The 19,530-nt window shown below is 41.1% G+C and overlaps 1 protein-coding gene across 3 annotated transcripts in view; it reads right to left on the bottom strand.

Moving 5' to 3' along the window:
• Positions 1-5,105: 5,105 nt before the first annotated feature.
• The window catches only part of ramp1 (receptor activity modifying protein 1), a 56,411-nt gene continuing 41,986 nt past the window's right edge, over positions 5,106-19,530 (bottom strand). For 2 of the 3 annotated variants that reach the window (XM_041951119.1, XM_041951122.1), the window contains exon 3: positions 5,106-7,136. In XM_041951119.1, the coding sequence (XP_041807053.1) occupies positions 6,881-7,136 (256 nt within the window). In that variant the 3' untranslated portion in view covers positions 5,106-6,880. The remainder of the gene's footprint in view (positions 7,137-19,530) is intronic. The other variant, XM_041951121.1, reaches the window with a different exon arrangement.

Genomic DNA, 19,530 nt, shown 5'->3' with positions numbered 1-19,530 from the left:
GCTACTCAGTTTGCAGGTGGGAGTTCATGTGATGTGGCTGAAAGCTCCAGAATGGCTGCTAAATGGACCTTGAGGTGAGAGAGTTGTCCTGTCAGGACACTTTCAATCATGAGCTTTTCTTCACTGTCTCTGTCTTATGATTTGCAGTTGAGATGTAGTGCACAGGAGCAACTGAGCATTGGAGAGCGGGAGAAACACATCAAGTGGGAGTTTAGAGATCTATGGATTATTCCTTAAAGGGAATGCACAATTAATCCAGATTAATAAATACGAATGAAACCCCGTGTGGAGTCTGGTACCTGGATGAGCCCGAGAATCTGTCTGCAGCTCAGTTGCTATAATCAGAAGAATCATCAACTACATGCATGCGTGCATGTGGGCGTCCTCGCTCCTGTCGGTTTCACATTTTCCAAGCCACAGTAAACACTTTCACCAGGTCAGCGTCACGTTCTGAGGCAATTGACCGATACTCAGGAGGGGCACAGATTCCCTCGGCTGCAGAGGTGTGAGGGAAAAGCTCCTACTTGTAATTTCTCGTAATTACAAGTACATAATTTTACATAAGACAGAAACCAATTTCTTCAAAGTGCCTTTTCTTTTCTCCTGAGGGAAAGTGTTGCTTAAATTTAAGATATTATCTTTGTACTGTACGTCATTTACAACTGTGTATTCTCCTAATGTGTAATCATGTTTAAGTAAGGATTTATATGTCAAACAAACCAAAATATGTCCTCCCTTGTATTGAACAGGCGAGAAACTGTCCCTGAAGTGTGACACCTCCATTTGTACATGTCTTATATACACAGGAGAGTGAGTGGGGTCATTAAGACATGTAAGACATAATTAAAATTTTTATCATTATTATGAAACCTTTATTTAACCAGGTACTATTGACATAAAGAATCTCTTTTTCAAGGGTGTGGCATCGCAGTGTTTCAAAATCAATTCAAATCACATACATGTGAATATTAAAAGCACGAAAACAAAGCATACAATATGAACTTAGTCAATCATGTGCCTCAGAAGACAGACAGAAGGAAGAGGATCTAGCTAAGGAAGAAATGCCCCAACTGTTGTTTTAGTTTTCAGCTTAGAAATCTGCCTGCAATTAGCCAAGCAGTAAAGCAATACAGGGCACACTAGTACAATGCTAACAAGCAGAAATAAAGTATCAGTGTCACTGACCTAGATATGCAGGGGAGATAAGTTGTGTGTCTTTGTGTGGTAAAACAGGTTGAACCTGGAGAACCTGTGCATGCTTTGAAAAACACTGAGACCTCATCTTGCGATGTCATATTTTTATCTGAATTGATACGTCACAGGTGGGAGTAGAGAGCTAATTTGAACTGAAAAGAGGACATTTTTTGATCCACCAGTTCTTCTGCAGCACACACATTCCTGGTGAAATGATCCTGTAGAAGATACTGTGAAAAGGCAGCTAATAATGTGCAGGTATTAGCAGTCTTCTCCTGATGATGATTATCGTACGTCACCACTTACAATTCACCTTTTCAGAGAAGCTTAGAATTAGGTGATGGAGTTGCTGTAAAAAAGCTGAAGTACAATCAGAACTGTAGGAACTGAGGATGGTGGTTATGTGCTTCATAAAATAAAGTTACTTTTTTCAGCTCAAATTTCCTCTGATGAGATTTGTTTTTAATCTGTATTGTTGGTTTTAGTGCTTCTTTATGCAGTGTCGTGCAGCAACATGTATGTGCATATATCACTTGTAATGATGAAGTCTCTGTAGCTTTACAGACAAAAATTCAGTGGGAGTCAGCAATATCACTCATCTAAATTAGTTATTTTAAACTGCTTTTTCAAAATCTCGAATAGCCATTTCATTTTAAAATTTAATGCATTTGAACAGAAAAAACAAGCAAAAATACTTTGAGGCAAATATTTGGGAGCCTGACCTCTCTGACCTCAACCCACTCATTGTCCTTGGCTATTATATAATAGTTAACAGTTTGGTGCATCATTGCTACTGTCACAGCATCATGTCTTCACAGAGACGTGTGGCATCAGCATCTGAATCTCCTCAGGTTGCCTTTCTCCTTCATAAATAACTCACCGGGGAGAGTCAAAGCTTTAATAAGATGAGTTAGCGTAGGTGAGAAAGGTTATGACTGACCGCAAGCGCTCTTAAAAATACATTAATGTTTGGTCATTCTTGCTGATGAAAAGGTGTAAACGTCACAAACTGTCAGCTAAACGCTGTGCAAGCAAAGCCGTGAAGTGACATGAAGCCTACAGTACACCTATGAATTATTTTTTGATGACCGTTCCAAAAGACTCTTTGATTTATGTCACTGCTTACTTCACATTAACTGACTGATAGCCTCACTCGCAGGTTAATCAGACCGGGGTGGCTAGTTGAAACAGGAGCAAAGACAAATACAGACATAAATAAAGCTGCCTTGTCTTCCTGTTGCAGCTCAAAACTGCCAGCTTCCTTGTTAGCTTGCAAGCAAGTTAGCTAAGCGCCACAACAATAGTATTATATTTTAGGCTGTGGACATGGTGCAAAAACATAAATAAAGCTGCCTTGCTTTGCCATGGCATTTCGAAACTGCTAGCTAGTTAGCTTGCAAGCAAATTAGCAGCCTTCATAGTGAAGCAACATTAATGTTGCGTATGTTGAAGGCTGGTCAGGCACAATCAGTGGACATTAGTTTTAGTTTAGTTTATTTCAGTCATAAATACACTTCAAAGCATCATCAGGCAGAAACATAAATAAAGCTGCCTTGCTTTGCCATGGCACTCCAAACTGCTAGCTAGTTAGCCTGCAAGCAAATTAGCCAGCAACACTAATATTACGTATGTAGTGGGCGAGTTATGTAATTGGCACAAAACTGCTTTCAAGCAAGTTACGCGTTTGAACTGTGGACGATTAGGGCAGTCTGGTCAGCTAACACCACCAGTGATGCCATATTACGTCAGCTATGCTAGGTGCTTAGCAATCATCATGTTGGCGGTTTTATATTGTACGTTTCAGTTTAATGTTGACAGTTGCAATACCTTGAAAGCCACAGCCTCAGCTCTTTTTTAGTGTTAACACAAGTAGGAGGATGCTGCTACATGGAGAGAATTTTTTTTGTTTTGCAGCATCGAGCCACTTTGGAAATTATGGTCCAGTTGGCAATTAATAAGGGTTTTTATTCTTTAACCTTGGCAACAATAAATAGAGGGATGGTTGAATGAAAAGCTTAGAAAATGCCAAATTAAAAAGGGTGACAAATGAACTACAAGTGGAGCCTTGAATGGGAAGTGTGCTGTTTCTACAGCGCAGCATTTTATTGTACTCTCTGATGTTTAAAGGCTACTCACCCAGGTGTTTTCAGTCATTCTGGCTGATAAGACCTCTGCGTGTTGAGGGTGGGTGAAGCTATGGTGGAAGTTACGTCCATGTGCTAATAAGAACGATGAATGTTAATTTATCCTGCCCGAAAACAAGGCACACAGGAGATGTCAGTCAAAAAGATTATGTTCTGGCCCACTTCATTGGCTGACTTTCTGACTCAAGTGACTTTGACTCAAGGTAAACTTCTATGAATAACATTAAATTTCCATGTAGCAGGCTGTGTGGGGTTACATGGTACTTTTCTGAAACTTGTAAAAATCATCTGTCAATGAGAGTCCTCCTCCGCCTTGCAAAGCCAATCCTTTGAAAGAGCTGCAGAGTTCAGACACAAATCAGTCTTGAGTCGTGACTTGGAGCAAAAACATTCAGGTCTCAACTAGTGAAATCTCAGAACAATAAAAAATTAACAGCACAGCGTACGGCCTTGCATAACCACACACCTTTAATATTTAATTATTAGGCCTGTGCAGTGAAATGACTTGTCAGCAATGTAAAAAAAAGGACTATCATCGTGAGAAAGTGAAGTGTTCGAACATAATTTGAACACACACACAATTCAGATTTGGCATTGCCCCAATGAGCTGACACTTGGGCTTGTCTCAAATGACTTGACACGTCTTCTATATGTTTCAAATTGCTTGAAAGTCAAATGACTTGACTCATGACTTGTATTTGTCTCAAATGACTTGAAATTTGACTCAGACTTGTGTCTAATGACATTATGCTTGAATAAGATATGTCTTAAATGACTTGATATTTGACTTAGACTTACCTCAAATGATTTGACTCTTGACTCAGATTTGTCTCGAAGTGACATGACACTTGAATTAGACATGACTTGACAGTTGACTTGGACTTTTCTAAAATGGCTTGAGACTTGGCTTGCACTTGTCTCAAATGACCAAACAGTTGGCTGAGACTTGCCTCAAATGACTTGTCAGGAATGATATGACAGTTGATTTGCACTTGACCTGACACTTAATTGAGACATGTCTTAAACGACTTGACACTTGACTTGGACTTATCTCAAAGTGACTCGACACTTGATTTGGACTTACCTCCTATGACTTGACACTTGACTAAGACTTGTCACAAATGACGTGACACTGGAATTAGACATGTCTCTAATGACATGGCACTTGACTTGGACTTGTCTTGCCTGACTTGAGACTTGTCTTGCACCTGTAACAATGTCAAGTTGTTCTTTCATGTTATAAGAAACAACTAAGAACAGGATGTGTGCTCTAAATTACCTCTGAGTTTCTTACCTTACTTGCTTTGTGATGGATATGATATGACCTTTATGGGAACACCAATACATACATTCAATCAAAAATTCATTTCCCCTTTTACTGCTGTGTGAAAAGAGCAACGTAATGAGACTTAATTCCTAGATATACTGATAACTCCTCAGGATACGAAGCTTTGTGATGTATAAACCATAGGCCTTTGTTTTGTTTACACTTAACTAAATATAGTTTTTCCTTCTCATATTTTTCACACTTCATCAAATGGCACGGGGGCTTGAACCTGGTGCATTCATTATGACTCATTGTTGGGCACTAAGCCATGCATGCATTAATGCAGGATTCATCATTCATATGTAACACTTAGCATCCAAAAGCCTTTTCGCACCATCGCTCTAACTCACGAGACACATGTCAGTCCTCAGTGCATCAGACACATGAATCAGATACTTTATTTAACTTTTCTTCATCATCATAGATTTCGAAATTCAGTCATTATAAGTCACTCCAACAGAAAATTATACACTTCATAGCAAACATTTCCTTCTGTTTTCCAAGAGCTTTTGGCACAAAGTACAAAGTAAGATCACGTTGGGGAAGTGTGGGTGTGTTTTAAAGTGTGTTTTGCTGACAGGCAGGGTACAGGTCAATGAATCTATAAAGGAAAGACAGCATTCAAAAATATCAATGAGGAAACAGTTCACACAGCACACTCTACCACACTGGGAGATCATAAATCAATAGAAACCTAAGGTCCATGATACACAAACTGTGCTTTAGGCTATGGCAGAGATGTGCGTTGGCTAATCCATTGCTTTATGTTCTCTCTGCAGTTAGACTTGTGATTTTTCTGCTGTCAATTTCCCACCCTTTGTTCTTCTTCCTTCCACATTTTCACGTTACTGCCTCAATTGGATGCAATCAATGTGGTAATTGTTATTATGATTTCTTTCTATATGGTAAACAGCATGGACAACATGTTTGAGGGACAAAAATCATAGACAATAAAAGGATTTTTGGTTAATTAACTGTCTGCAGTCTCCCAACGTCTGCCTGTGTATGCTGGCCTTCAAAGTCCTCACTTGCAGCACCTGTGTGTCTGCTGGCATTTCTTCACTTTAGTTTCCTTCGTGACGGAGGATGGAAGCTGCAAAAAGAACATCATCACAGCCCGGCCAAATTGGGGCCTTGACCTTCTATGCAGTGACCGTCATCTCTGTGTTGTGCTGACTTTCAATCCTCTGCGCTGCACATCGCACCAACCTTTAGCCTGCGACATCATTATCTCCTGCTGGTTCAGTGTGCATCATGCTCTGGAAACATGTCTTTGTTTCCTATTCAGAAGGGAGACTGAGCTCTAGGTATGCCAGGACACTGAGGACCTGAGGCCAGGGCGTCTGATACGAGCAGCGGAAAGGGAATGAAAGCTAAAAACAGACACATTCGACTCCTGCTATAGCTTGACAGTGTGACTAGGAGCCAGCTTTATTCAGAGTATATAGTTCAAATATAATACACATCAGTTAAAATCAGGCATCTGAGAAAAATTACTTGCTGTCTTGATTGCATTACAAAGACATTCTGACAATCAACTGACACATTAATCTCGTTTTGTACTGTGTATGATTACAGTGTATGTATATACACATAAAATCTGATACACCTGGGTTTCCTAACAGAAGGTTGGAGTATTTGTCCGATGTATTTTAACCACTGGGTAAAACAGGTCTCCTGGAAAAGCTCAGCACTGTGTTTCATTCCTGTGTTTCCTGTTTGCTGTAGTAGGTGGCGGTTATTTTCATGGTCTCCAAAAATAGTTGTCCAATTTTTGTATGCGTAGTAGCAATATCACCACATCCAAAACTCTTTGAAGCAGTTTCTCTCAATAAAGTGATTTTTTTTATATATATATTTACAGTTTCCATTAGTCATCCTGGTCGACGTTGGATTCAGGTGAGCAGCTTGGCCCCTCTTTGCTCTGTAAACCAAATAAAAGATTTCAGCACACTGTTGGTGTAAGAATAGATGGGAGCTGCAAAGGCTTCACTTTGATGTGCATTCAGGCATCACTGAAGTACGCTTTAAGTTTATCTCGTTCAGCTCCTCTTCAGGGCCAATTATAATGTGATTCTGGTCCCACTGAAACCCTTGCCCCAAACACTCAGGAAAAGAGATGCTTTGGTTACTGAGGGTGAATATGACGCAACCTTAGGCCCAATAAGTACCTCTTGTCTTGAGTCTTGTGACCCTGCCTCTCTGCTTCCCTTCACTACACAATCCCCTCACTGCGTTTGCTTCTCCACACCACCAGTGCCGTCATGAGGAGGGTGACCAGGATCGGCACTACGATGAAGGGACCCAGGATGCGGTTGGGCGGGTCCCTGAGAAGCCGTCCAGACAGCGAGCAGTCGTGGAAGTAGTGCCTGTGGACCCCGATGAAGAACTCGTCCACCAGCCTGTTGGGCCAGAAGCACTCCATCTTCAGGGCCACCAGGTACGTGCAGTTCGTCAGCTCGCCGTAGAGTCTGCATGTTGGCGACACAAAAGAAAAGGGTTAACAGTTTCACAGTGAATAAAAGAATTGGCTGGCTGTTGTTATACCTGTTCTCACACACAGCACACATGCAGATACCACTGAAAATGCTTAGTCGCTTCTGAAACATGGGTCCTATATTTCAGACAGACAAATGTAGCTTATAATTTCATGCCAGTGATTACCGATTTCACTGTCACCTCTGATTTGATCACCGATCTGAAAACTGTTAAAACTGACTGTTATTTTGTTCTATTCCATTAATTTCTCTATAGAGAATATTTTCAAGTAAAAGGGTTCGATTCAATCAAACTCTTTCAAGCCCAATTAGATGATCATGAAAATGCATAGCGATCAATGCAAAATATGTCTGTTTCCTCTCTATTTAAAAAGGCAACATACATGTCAAGATTTTAGGTTTCTTCACTTTGTACTATGCACATTTATTTAATAGTAGAATAGTAGTTAGATATAACAAGATGTAACTAGGAGCTACCAGATTGTCCAGATGGCTCAGGTACAAAACACTTGTCCATCACTATTAGAGACCGTCTAGAAAGAAAACAGCAAGCGGGAAGAGTCTCATACTAATAGTTTGTTGTTTAGACCTAGTCTCTCTTCGTGTGTATGTGTGGACTCGGCTTCCTTATGGGGACAAAACACAAGTCCTCATAATGTAAATCCTTAGACTTTTAGGGTGAAGGGTTATGCAAGTAGTGGTTATGGTTAGTGTCTCCAGGAAATGAATGTAAGTCTATGTAATGTCCCCAAAAATGATAGAAACACAACTGTGTGTTTCTGAGTATGTGTGTGTCTGTGTGTCTGTGTTGCTCCCCCACGGTGAGTCGAGTTCACCGGGCCATAATTGAAGTAATGACCCATGATTATTACTGAGCACACAGAGGACACTGCACAAATTAAGGTCAGATACATCATAACACTTATAGTTCAAGCAGCAATACACAACACTTGCACAGTGGCAGCTGATTGACTGAGGTCCGTTAATGGCACGGCCAGGCTGCCCCCCAGCTGTCTCTTCCAGGTTTTTTTGAAGGATCAGATTTACAGTGATCTGATGCTCATATTCAAACACATCACTGAGCTGTCATTGGCAGAGGAGGTTGTTTTTGTGTTGAAAAAAATAGGAGAAAATCCAGATTAGCAGCTGTTTTTTTTTTAAATATGCACCTATAATCAGTGCCAGTGACGAAAGAACTAAAACTTCAGATGTTATTTTAATTTTTTTGATACTCAATCAGACCTTTTTCTAATGGATTTTTTTTTAATTGTTGCACTGATATATACTTTGCTCCTAGAGGACATAAAACCATGACATACAGGTAACCTTACTAATATAAGTCCAGTATTCACTCTCCTTTTAGCTCCGTTTTGTTCTCCACTAGGGGCTTAATGGAAGCATCTTTAGTGGCTAAATGCTTGACTATGTTCACCGACTAGTTGCTATGTTTGATTGTCTTCCTTGGTGCCTTGCAGGTAGCGTACAGTGGACTCGTTAGAGGTTTTTATTCTGCTACTGGATATTGATATTCTAATTCTAATATTCCAGCAGCTTTTGATGCTGGACCCCATGCAAGGTCCTTCTCTGAAGAAGAATCATAGATGTAAACAGCTCAGGGCTTCTTGGCGTGGGACCAGCTGCACAGAGCACCGTGGTTGCTTCGGGTGGCAGGTTCACTCTATCTGGGTGTGTACTTCCTTCCTCGCCTTTATCCTTGAAGTCTCACAAATCGGTCGTGGAGAGAGGAGAAGAGAATTCTGGTCCTGCTGTTGCTCTAATGAGAAGTGAGGTTTCTGAGGATGTTTATGAGTCACCGACTGAAAGGAGTCACAGCAGAGTTGAGGCAGAGGCGGTGCACACAAAGAGATGTAGTCCTTTACGATGTCACCTCATGTGGCTACGGTCAGCGTCAAATTAAACCTGACAGTGTGCAACTTCTTTGAGACAGAGTGTGTGCATGTGTGTGTGTTGCTGAATATAATCCACTAAGTCATTTCTGTTAGTAATTTTCTTTTGATCATGCTGCCTTATTAATGTGAATACAGAGTGACTCAGCTCCTGTGATGTAAAGCTGTGACAGTTACACATCGATTTGGTTAAAGTGATGTAAACTGATGCGTTTTCAGCTCATTCTGAACTCGGCCTTTATGCTGTGACTCAGTCATTCAGTCCTCTTCTATTGTCTTTTAAACTCTTCACCCATTATCACCCGATACTGTCTCTCTATGAGGCCACAGGACAAGTGTGTGTGTGCATTTCACAGGCAGAGGGAACGTGCAAGTATTGCCCATGACGCATTTCTACATTTTTTTTTTCAATTAATAAGAAAGAGAGTATTGGCAGACAGTGGTAACAGAGGGAAGCAACAACAAGGCAGTCAGGAGGAGTGTGGAAATTTAATTCCATTTTATGCCTTTTCTTCGCCATTTCTGTCTCTCATGCTGGCATCCACAGCTCATCCCCATCCTAAGATTGAGTGCCATGACCAATACTATTACCACAGATACTCTGCTTTAGTTGTATACTAAAGGAGGGGAGGCTGAGGTTTAGAAGTGTCAGTCTGTTCCTCTTTTACAGTGTCATGCAAATTTCAAAAGACACTGGTTTCCATCAGCTCAGTGATGGAGTCTCATTAATACTGTAAGTTTAATTGGTTGTTTTCTCTGCAGGAATAAACAAACAGCAACAACTGCAGAGTGGTAACAGGGTGACTGCTGGCTACTGTATACTACTACTGGTGCAGTGACAGTCCACACTTGCACAGTTGCAGAAAAGATAAAATAAACAATGAATCAGCATTTTTTCCATTCAATGCAGAGAGCAGACAAAATGAGACTTTTGGCTACATTACTGGGATTAACAAAGGCCAAAGTATTAAGATCACTCAGAAAGCCAGGCACTCTCATCCCATTGCACGCTGGATGCTTATGTTTGCACCATCGTTCTCCAACTAGTCTGCTCATAAGAGTGCCATTGTCTGAATTGTCCAGATCCAGACTGGATTTGCCATCTCAGTCTAAACCTCGCGACAGAGGAGAGACGGTTTACATAGACAGCTCGTCTTATTTAGACAAAGAAATGGTGCAGCTTCATGCAAGGTTTGCTATTCTAAATAGTAACAGAGCATCTTGCACCGGCACCCATTGAAAATCACTTTAGATCTCCTGATAATCATAACGCTGGTCTTCTGCAGAAGGCATTTGTGTCCGCTAATGAAGGTGGGAGGGAAATCAGCTCATGCAGCAAGTTAGTGAGTTCTTTGTGATCCCTTTAAACACAAGCACCCTCCACCGCCTGCCACAAGTTGAATCCTCTAAATGCGACACTACATCCTTTGACTACACATTAAACAAGATGTGTGTCTGTTTGGGTTCCTACAGCTTGCATGTTTTCTGCTGTTGTGAATGCACTTCCGTTCACTTTTTATCACTTTGGCATCAAGTTGTCAGATTGTACACGACAGCAAAAGTGTGAGTATGCATGATTAAGACTCTGCGTGACTGTGTGCCCACTCTCACGTCAAGGGCTTTTTGAGTTTTTTTTTTAATCCCAACAAGTGTGTGGGAGATGCAGTGTGCAACATTAAATTCATTTGTCAGTCAATGTGGTTGTTAAAAGGGGATGTTAAAGAGCTTGACCTTGTGAAATTAATGTTCAGATACAGTTAGCAGGTAAATATTTGCACATGTATAAAATATTTTCACAGAAATTCCAGGATGTGTGTAAGTAGAGAACTCGTAATCACCTCATAATGCACAGGCATGTAGGAATAAAGAGATACAGACATGTGTGACAGATGACAGGAAGAGCCTAACCGAGGGAGCTGAGTGAGGTGGGGTCATGCTGTTTTAAGTAGTTTGATCTGCTGACTGAAGAGCACAGTGTGAATAAATAAAACCGGAATAATGAATAAATAAAACCAACACAGAGCAAAGCTGCCCCAGTGACTTCAGAGATGAGTCTGGACGGTTCCTTTATTCTACTGATGGCCACCCACAGAGCAAAGCGTGTAAGGTGGACAGGTATGAAGCTGGATAGAAGGGGTTACATGCTGCTGTCCTTTCAATGCAGAAGGACACCAGTGGGGTCTGCAGGTTATCCACAGTGACTTGAGCAACAAACATGGTCGCTGCCACAGTTAGGATGTGGCTAAAGAAGACGAGATTAGATTTGTGAATTTCCAGATGCAGCTTAAAAGCTTGAGTTAAAGTGGATGAGGGATGTTTTCCTCTGAAATCTTTCACACAGTTTGGAATAATGTTGTTAAAATAACATCATGCTGTCACCTTCTTGTAAATGTCATATTTTTGTGAAAGTCTGAAAAAGCGAAAGGTCCTTTGGGAAACCCGCTTCGTCTAGCGCTGATGTTTTGTTTGCTATTGCCCTCCTGACAACCTCTCAGTCATATTATATTTAAGTGGTTTATATTTAGCAGTGTTAAACCTCTCTTTGAAATCACCATCAGAGTGGCAAATGTCTCTTGGGGTCATGCTGTGCTGCTCGTTCAGATCACGTTGCTGGTAGATCGTTTTGTAACTTGAGCAGTGTATTTCTGCAGTTTAGCTCACAATCGTCGCAACAAAAGATAAAACTGGAACAGCAATCGGAGAGCGAAGACCTCCGCCGAGGTCAATAGCAGACTCTTTACATAAACTTCACAATCAATCCATTGCCACTCCTTAATCTGAGAAAAGGTTTTTGCTCTAAAAATGTATTTCTGTAATCCTGCTGACAAACAGAATTGAAAACGTAACCTTGGTGGAGGTAATAATAACTGCCGCTGTGACAACTTTTCAGAGCTGTTAAGTCTCAGAGTGCACTGTGTTTATGCATCTGCAGTAATAAGACTTAAGACAATAAGACAAACTGGATTTCCTGGACTGTATTTCACTACAATATGCCCCACCTATGCAGCTGCCTGCATTATTTTTAACACAGGGCTGTTTTGAGCTTGGTCCCGGTAAAAGATGTTGGATGCATCAGTCAGTGCTGTCTCCAAAAACTGCAAAATTGCATATTACAGATGTTCACGAGTCAGCGTCATGGTTAGTTAATATTACAACTACGTTTCCTGAGTTGATTCTGTTTACAACCCAGATTCCACAAAAGTTGGGGCACTGTGTAGAAAAACATAATTCAATCATCTGCAAACAAACTGTGTTCCTGAGTCCATGTAGTAACATCCTTTATCCAATCATGTGCTCACAAAGTGGTGAACCTCGTTCCATCCTCGCTTGTGAACCACTGAGCCTTTCCAGGATGCTCCTTTCATACCCAATCATGAAACTATCACCTGTTACCAATCAATCTGTTTACCTGTGGAATGATCCAAACAGGTGTTTTTGGAGTAGTCCACAACTTTCCCAGTCTTTTGTTGCTCCTGTCCCAACTTGCTTGAAACGTGTGCTGCATCAAATTCAGAATAAGCAGATATTTATAAAAATCAATGAAGTTGATGAAGTAAAACATCAAATACATTGTCTTGTCTTTGTACTGTTTTCAGTTGAGTATCTGTCAAAAAGGGATTAGCAAGTAATCACATTCTTTTTTATTTAAGTTTTACACAGCGTCCTGACTTTTTTAGAAAACAAAAGAACAGTTCAGTCTGTTCAAAGATCACATAAAACATCCCTAAATAAAGCATAACTAAATATAGTGCAGATAAGATACAACACTTTCGATCAGCAGCGATACTGTCATTGTACTTCCGTTCATTCTGAGAACATCTGATAAGAAAAGAAAAAGACCCCCTGAAGAAGGAAAATGGGTCATGAAGCAAGAAAGAACTGCAGCAGAAGCTAAGAACCAGATAAAACCTACAGAGATAAAGCTACTGAAGATTAAAGAGTACTGTCATACTACACACAGAATACACATATACGCTCATTTAGTTCCAGTTCTAAATTTCTAAACATGACCCGGTGCCATGGTGCATCTCTTCAGCCCTGTAGTGCTGAACCGTGCTTCACCACCTTAAGCTGAATCTCATTAGAAAAGCCCCTCTTCATCATGCGCATTTATTGTTGGGAAAGTTTCAGTCACGACCACTTGGAGGGAACATGTCAGAGCAGAAAGGGAGAGATTCCTCCCTCTGAGACCAAAAAAATCCCAAAGAAAACAGGCCAAACTGTCACTCCTGAGAACATCAGACAAAATGTTCTTTTTCTTTCCACTTTGTTATTCTGCTCACCTCCTGCATCCCTTTTCCTCTGGGGGGGATTGAAGATCTGAGTTTCTGCACAAGTGTGTGTGTGTGTGTGTTGTGTGTATGTTGCTTATGTTGTGGGGACGTAGATCTGTTTACACAGTCACACTGTGGGGACTCTCCTTCAATAATGGAACAAAATGCAAGTCCCCATACCGTAAATCATTAAATTTCAGAGTGAAGACTTGAGTTATGGTTATGACAAGTTTCCAGGAAATGAATGTAAGTGTCTGTAATGTCCCCAAAAGTAATGAAAACATGATTACGTGTATGTATATGTGTGTGTGTGTGTGCGTGCGTGTGTGCAATCCTTTCTCTTTTGTACATGACAGCAAAAGTGATAAAATATAGTTTGAAAGATGGTTTTTTTTAATTGTGTAGTTGTTTCTGCCCCCCAAAATACACACACACACACACACACACGCACCTTATCTTTGCACATTTGTTCTCTCGTTTCTCCGTATCTGCTTCAAATCAGTCGATGTCACGATGTGAACAGACGGAGCTCGGTGTGAGTTGACGTTTGTTGTTGTTTGTGTGAATAACTGCGTGTCTGCTGCACGTGTGTTTGTGTTTGAGCGCTTTGTGTGTGTTTATCCCGGAGTATAAATTGGCTTCTGTGACTGTGTTTATACAGTTTATCCATATGTGTGTACAAATGTTTGGTCTGTCTGTGCTGAAACATCCCTGCTAGACCTGGACAGACAGACCGACTCAGGTGCGACAGCACGGCCAATTTACATTTAATTTACAATTAATTTAATGAGGTATTTACCTTAAGCATCGGACCTGAAGACCCCCTTAGAAATGCTTGGAGATAAGCGAGTCCCTCCCACCCACTGTCAACTGCTGAGAGCATCTTTAGAAGCTTTGGTACCAGGCAGAAAACTAGATGTTTTATATAAGTTTGTACTGTTTTTGCCAATACTTTCCTCATGAACATTCATTCTCGCTATGCTAAACTCCTCTGGTGGAAACTTTCCACCATGCCACGTGCTTATTTATAGCCAGAGCAAACTGTTTACTGCACATTGAGGGTTTCCTCTGGCCCCTTAGACCACCACCGTTTTTCTATCACTGGTTCCCTGTTTTGTTTATCTTGTGCATGCGCATGAGGATGCACCTTTACACACACAGGTGATGCAAGAGAAATTCTTAGCAATGGTGTCACACTATTCCACTGATCTACAGGTGGCTGTGAGATGCCAATATGAGGAAGCGACCAGCAAAGACAGGAAGGAAGACTGCTAGCAGGTAAACATTGGCATAAACAATGCTGGGTTTCAGATACTTTCGAATTCGGCTTCTCAAATCCATTTACTTCTAAATGTTTCATGAGGAGAGAAATGCACTTGACATGTTTGCTCAAGCTACACAGTGTGTGTTAATGTGAATGTAAACAAGAAAAGACCACATAGGCTGCTTTAACTTTCAAGCTGAACATTCCAGGTGTAAAACATTTCTTTGTGTCATTTACTACCCTTGGCCTTTGTGATGTGTATATTTTTTAAGATTTTTGCCTTCCCTTTTATTGGATTGTGACAGTGAAGAGGCAAACAGGAAATGGCTGAGAGAGATGACATGCGAGAAAGGTCACTGGCTGGAATCAACCCGGCAACGGTTGCCGTCATGTGGCCATGTGGTACGCACTGTGACCATTCGGGTAACAAGGTGCACCATGCTGTCTGTGTTTTTTTACATATGGCATGACTAAAAGACAGTATATGCATACGTTATCTTGTGTATTCAACATGGTCTTCAGTTCAACCGGACAGATGCCTTTAAGAACTGTCAGGAAGGTGGGATTTAAGGGGAATCTAAGGAACCTATGGGTAGAACCCAGATGCAGACTCGTGGGGGCGCTTGGTTCAAAATAATAAGCGAATTTATTAAACACAAAGATAAAACAACAAAAACCAAAACTCGGGGAACTATGATAAAGACACACTATGGGAAAGGGAGTCACACAACAATGAAACAACACAGGGAATGAACACACATGAACACAAGACACAATAGAGCTGGGGACAAGACTAGCGACAATACAAGGAAACACTCACCGGGAACATGGCACAGACATGAACAAAGACAAACCAAGGGATAACACTGACATGAAACATGGCACGGACATGAACAAGACAACACAAGGAAAAACACTTACTAAGGGGCTATGACTAAGGCTAGGACTATGACACGGGAACATGGACAACAAGGATTCACAGGCCGCAAGGTAGCACAGACAACGACCCGACAAAGACTGGGGGGAAGACACGGACTTAAATACACAAGGCAGGAACACAAATGACACACAGGTGAAACACATCAGACAATCACACTGGAGGGAAAACACAGGAAGTAAAGCAACACAAAGACACATAACATGAACCTTCAAAATAAAACAGGATGTAACAAAAACCAGGCAAAGACAACACACAATGGGAAACTTAACAAAAAACCGGCGTGCATGGCACGGGTCATGACAAGAACGACATGCATGTGCACTTGAAGAGAAAAGATGGTGCTATTTATTACATTGTGCCTTCATTAATAATGGCTGTTTAAAATAAAGTAGCCCTGTGGTAGGCTGGCGACCTGCCCAGGGTGTCCCCTGCCTTCGCCCGAGAGACGGCTGGGATAGGCTCCAGCCCCCCCGTGACCCTGCAAAGGATTCAGCGGTGTATAGATAATGGATGGATGGATAAAATAAAGTAGGTTTTAAGCCTGTTTTAATTGACTAACCCCACTGAACATTACATTTAGGGCCACATCTACTGATTTTCTGAGGTGGCAGCTCATTATAAGTCAGCTATGCTCAACTCCAGCCGACAAAAAACTTACACAAAAGATCACTCTGAAAGGATAGTATTATATTCTATACAGTCTTTACTTGTATGTAACTATTATCGCGGAAGGAAGTCTGTAGTTATAACAAGACCACTTCACTTAACTGTCTTTGCTTGAGTTTAATTCTACCATCTTTTTTGGAATATATTGTTGTAATACATTGTCACATCGCTACATACATTTGCATGTAATTTACGCAAAAGTTTGCACTGAGGGAGTGACAGAGCTTCCTCTAAGTGCCTGGGAGGCAAAACTCAGGTCATTAAAAGTACCCAAAGCACTCGCTGCTCTTTATTATGAGCACCGTGAATGGATCTGAATTTCCCACACTGTATCAAGGACCTTTGTGAAGAAATAAAAAAGAAGACTTCAGTGGAAAGCCTGAAACCTGTGAACATTTCTACATTAAATATTTTAACTTGAGAGCAGAGATGGCAGTTTAGGTATATTATTCAAGAGGTTGTTCTATATAGAGATCGATATGCTGTATCTGCATCTGTAAGTGAGAAAGATGAATAATGGGTATCAGCACATAGACAAAGGGACACAGAGAGGGGGGAAGATGAGAGGTAATGGTGCAGAATGAGGGGGAAAAACGGTTCTGGGAAAACTCATCCCGAATTCCTTTCCTGTTTCAACTGAAACCCAGTGGGACCAATGAGTCGTCAGAGTCAATATTTGCTGTATTGATGCAGAAACTCAGAAGAGGGAGATGGCTCAATTAGTGCAGGGAAACACCTCTTGTTGTATGTTGGGCTGTACTACGTACCCGCTTCCAAATGAGCATGGTGGATGTGTGCAAATGCCAATATACTAATAATAATATCCAAAATAGAGGAGAAGGATATATAATGGGGATTATATAAAGATTTGGAACTGTACAGCTACAAAGGAGTAGAGGAGGTGATATGTTTGTTCCCTGGAATGAACAAGAAGAGGTTTCTCCTCTCCAGCAGCAGCAGCTGGATGTGAATGTGGAAGGAAATGTTTGCCTAGCAGTTTGACGATCTTCAAAAACGAGTGACTACTGTTACCGAACTTTAATACAAATGAAAAACTGTCCTATTGGAGGCAAATATTCAGATCCTAATGCTATTAAACATGCATTGCATAACAGCTGCAGTCGCACGATAATCCAGGCATTGCTGGATGTCATCCACTCATTAGAGCTGTAAAAACATACGGCAATCCATTTCTAATCACCGACTAATCAGCCGTTTAATCACGGAGGTCCACAGAAAGGGACCTTCAATTAGCTTTCCACACTATTGAGCTCACTGGATTTTTCTGGCCTTGGTTCGCACGTAACCTGATTTGAGCTCACTCACAAAAGGGTTTTTAAATTATTACAGACGGCTGACAGGCATGCATGACTGACCGACCAAAATACCCTCCAACAATCACACACAGAGAGAGAGAGAGAGAGAAAGCCCTTCTAAAACCAAGAAACAGAGCTATTTTTATACAAAGAGCCGGCAGTAAGAAAAACAGAGACAAGGGCAAAGGAAGAGAATTAGACCTTAATTAGGATTAATCACAGAATAATATCTGTGTTTGGAGTTATTGGGGAAACTGTTCTACTGTGCTCTGATCCTGAATTAATGTTACCCCAGTCAACAAAGTCAGAGCTGCTTTAATTTTGCATTAACACAGTATAGGAAAGGAGCATAGCGCGTCATCAAAGTGAGAAAATTAAGACTTTTAATGAGGACTTTACATAAGGTACAAGATTAATAAGCAGAAGAAGGAAAAAAAAACACTTTTTGGAACTTGTTTTTTTGCTAGAAAATATCTTCTCCTCTGAGAATTTGTGGTTAATTGGTTTGTTTACAAAGCAAATGAAAACTAAAATTAAAAAAAGTTGTTTTTGCAGTGTTTATGAATGATGCATAATGCAGGAGGAGTGTGTGTGTGTGTGTGTGTTGGAGGCTGCGTTAAGCTACTGCCAGGCTGAACACAGCAATAATGTTCCACGACTAACCGACTAACCCAACAGACAGAGCGGACGGATGAGCAGATACAGCCTACGGGGTCGTGCGCTGCTCAGGCTGCCAGATGGATTGACTAAAGCAAAAGCATAGTTAATAGACCTCATACATATTCATACGCAGCAGATTATCTCCAGTTGTTGATGTCAAAGTTTTGAGAAAGAGACGGAGGGCAGCTAAACTTCTTTTTTTTTTTCATCAAGTGCCGATTAGCGCTGCTGTAGAGCTCCACTCTTACATATTTATCTCTCTTGTACCTCAAACAAAAAAAATCTTCAGGTTCGGTTCATTCTATTTGCAGAAAGTTGACAGCACAGTGGAAAAGAGTCATAGAGATGGCAGACTGGCTCAGTCAGTTGCATAATATCCATCTAAAATTAGCTAACATTAGCTAACAGTAGCTACAAGCTAAGTACGGCTATATCAGCAAAACCCCTCAGTGTACTGGACTGAGAAAAGGTTTTATCGCTTATGAATATAAATTTTGTATGTATTTTGTATGTTATGTGTGTTTTTATGTGTTGTAGTCTTTTAAAAGTTACATCAGTAGTTTTGTTTTCACTGCTAGCTTAACGCTAGCATTTACATGCTAACAAGCGTAAGTTCGTTCAGGTTAAAAACTCAGTTTCTACAGTCAAGCTAGTGCGGCAGAAAGATAATTGGGGTTAAATTGTTAAGAGCAGGAAGTCCCAAAAGTGTAAAGTCAAAATGAAATATTGGCTTTGTACAATTCTGCAAATCATGTTAGATTCATTTCTGCAATAGCTGTTAAAATGACGTAGTTCAGATCACTGGTGCATGTAGATGAGTTTTCATCATCAGAAGGACGAGGGATGGCGGAAAGGCGAAAACACCACTATTCCATCTGTGTTTGTGGTGACAAAACCCGGTAACAAAACCTGTCAATCACCCAGGTGCTGCATGAGCGGGGGTAAAAAAAGAGTCACAGCAAGTGAGCCAGGTGAGGAGTCTGACAACATCATGGAAAAAAAAACTACAGAAAAAACGCCTTGGTGGCACTGAAAAACAATGAAAGAAAAAAATAAAAGCACTGGAAGCAGAGGCCACTAAATGCACCACAATAACTGTTATTTGGTCCAGCAGCAGCAGCAGCAGCAGCAGCAGCAGGGGCTGCAGCGCCAGCAGCAGCAGCATCCGATAGCAGAGGACAGACCCCGCAGACCATGCCTGATCCTGGCGCTACCGTCCCGGCTTCAGGCTACTTATTGCAACATCATCACCAGCAGGAGCAAGAGGACCCGGTCACACAACAGGTGATGGAGAGTGATTCTGTGAAGATGTCTTTGAACTTTTGTTCTGAAAATCCGAC

The sequence above is a fragment of the Chelmon rostratus genome, chromosome 13 (assembly GCF_017976325.1).
Source record: "Chelmon rostratus isolate fCheRos1 chromosome 13, fCheRos1.pri, whole genome shotgun sequence".
In the NCBI taxonomy this organism is placed as follows: Eukaryota; Metazoa; Chordata; class Actinopteri; order Chaetodontiformes; family Chaetodontidae; genus Chelmon; species Chelmon rostratus.
This window is presented reverse-complemented; position numbering and strand designations above follow the sequence as displayed.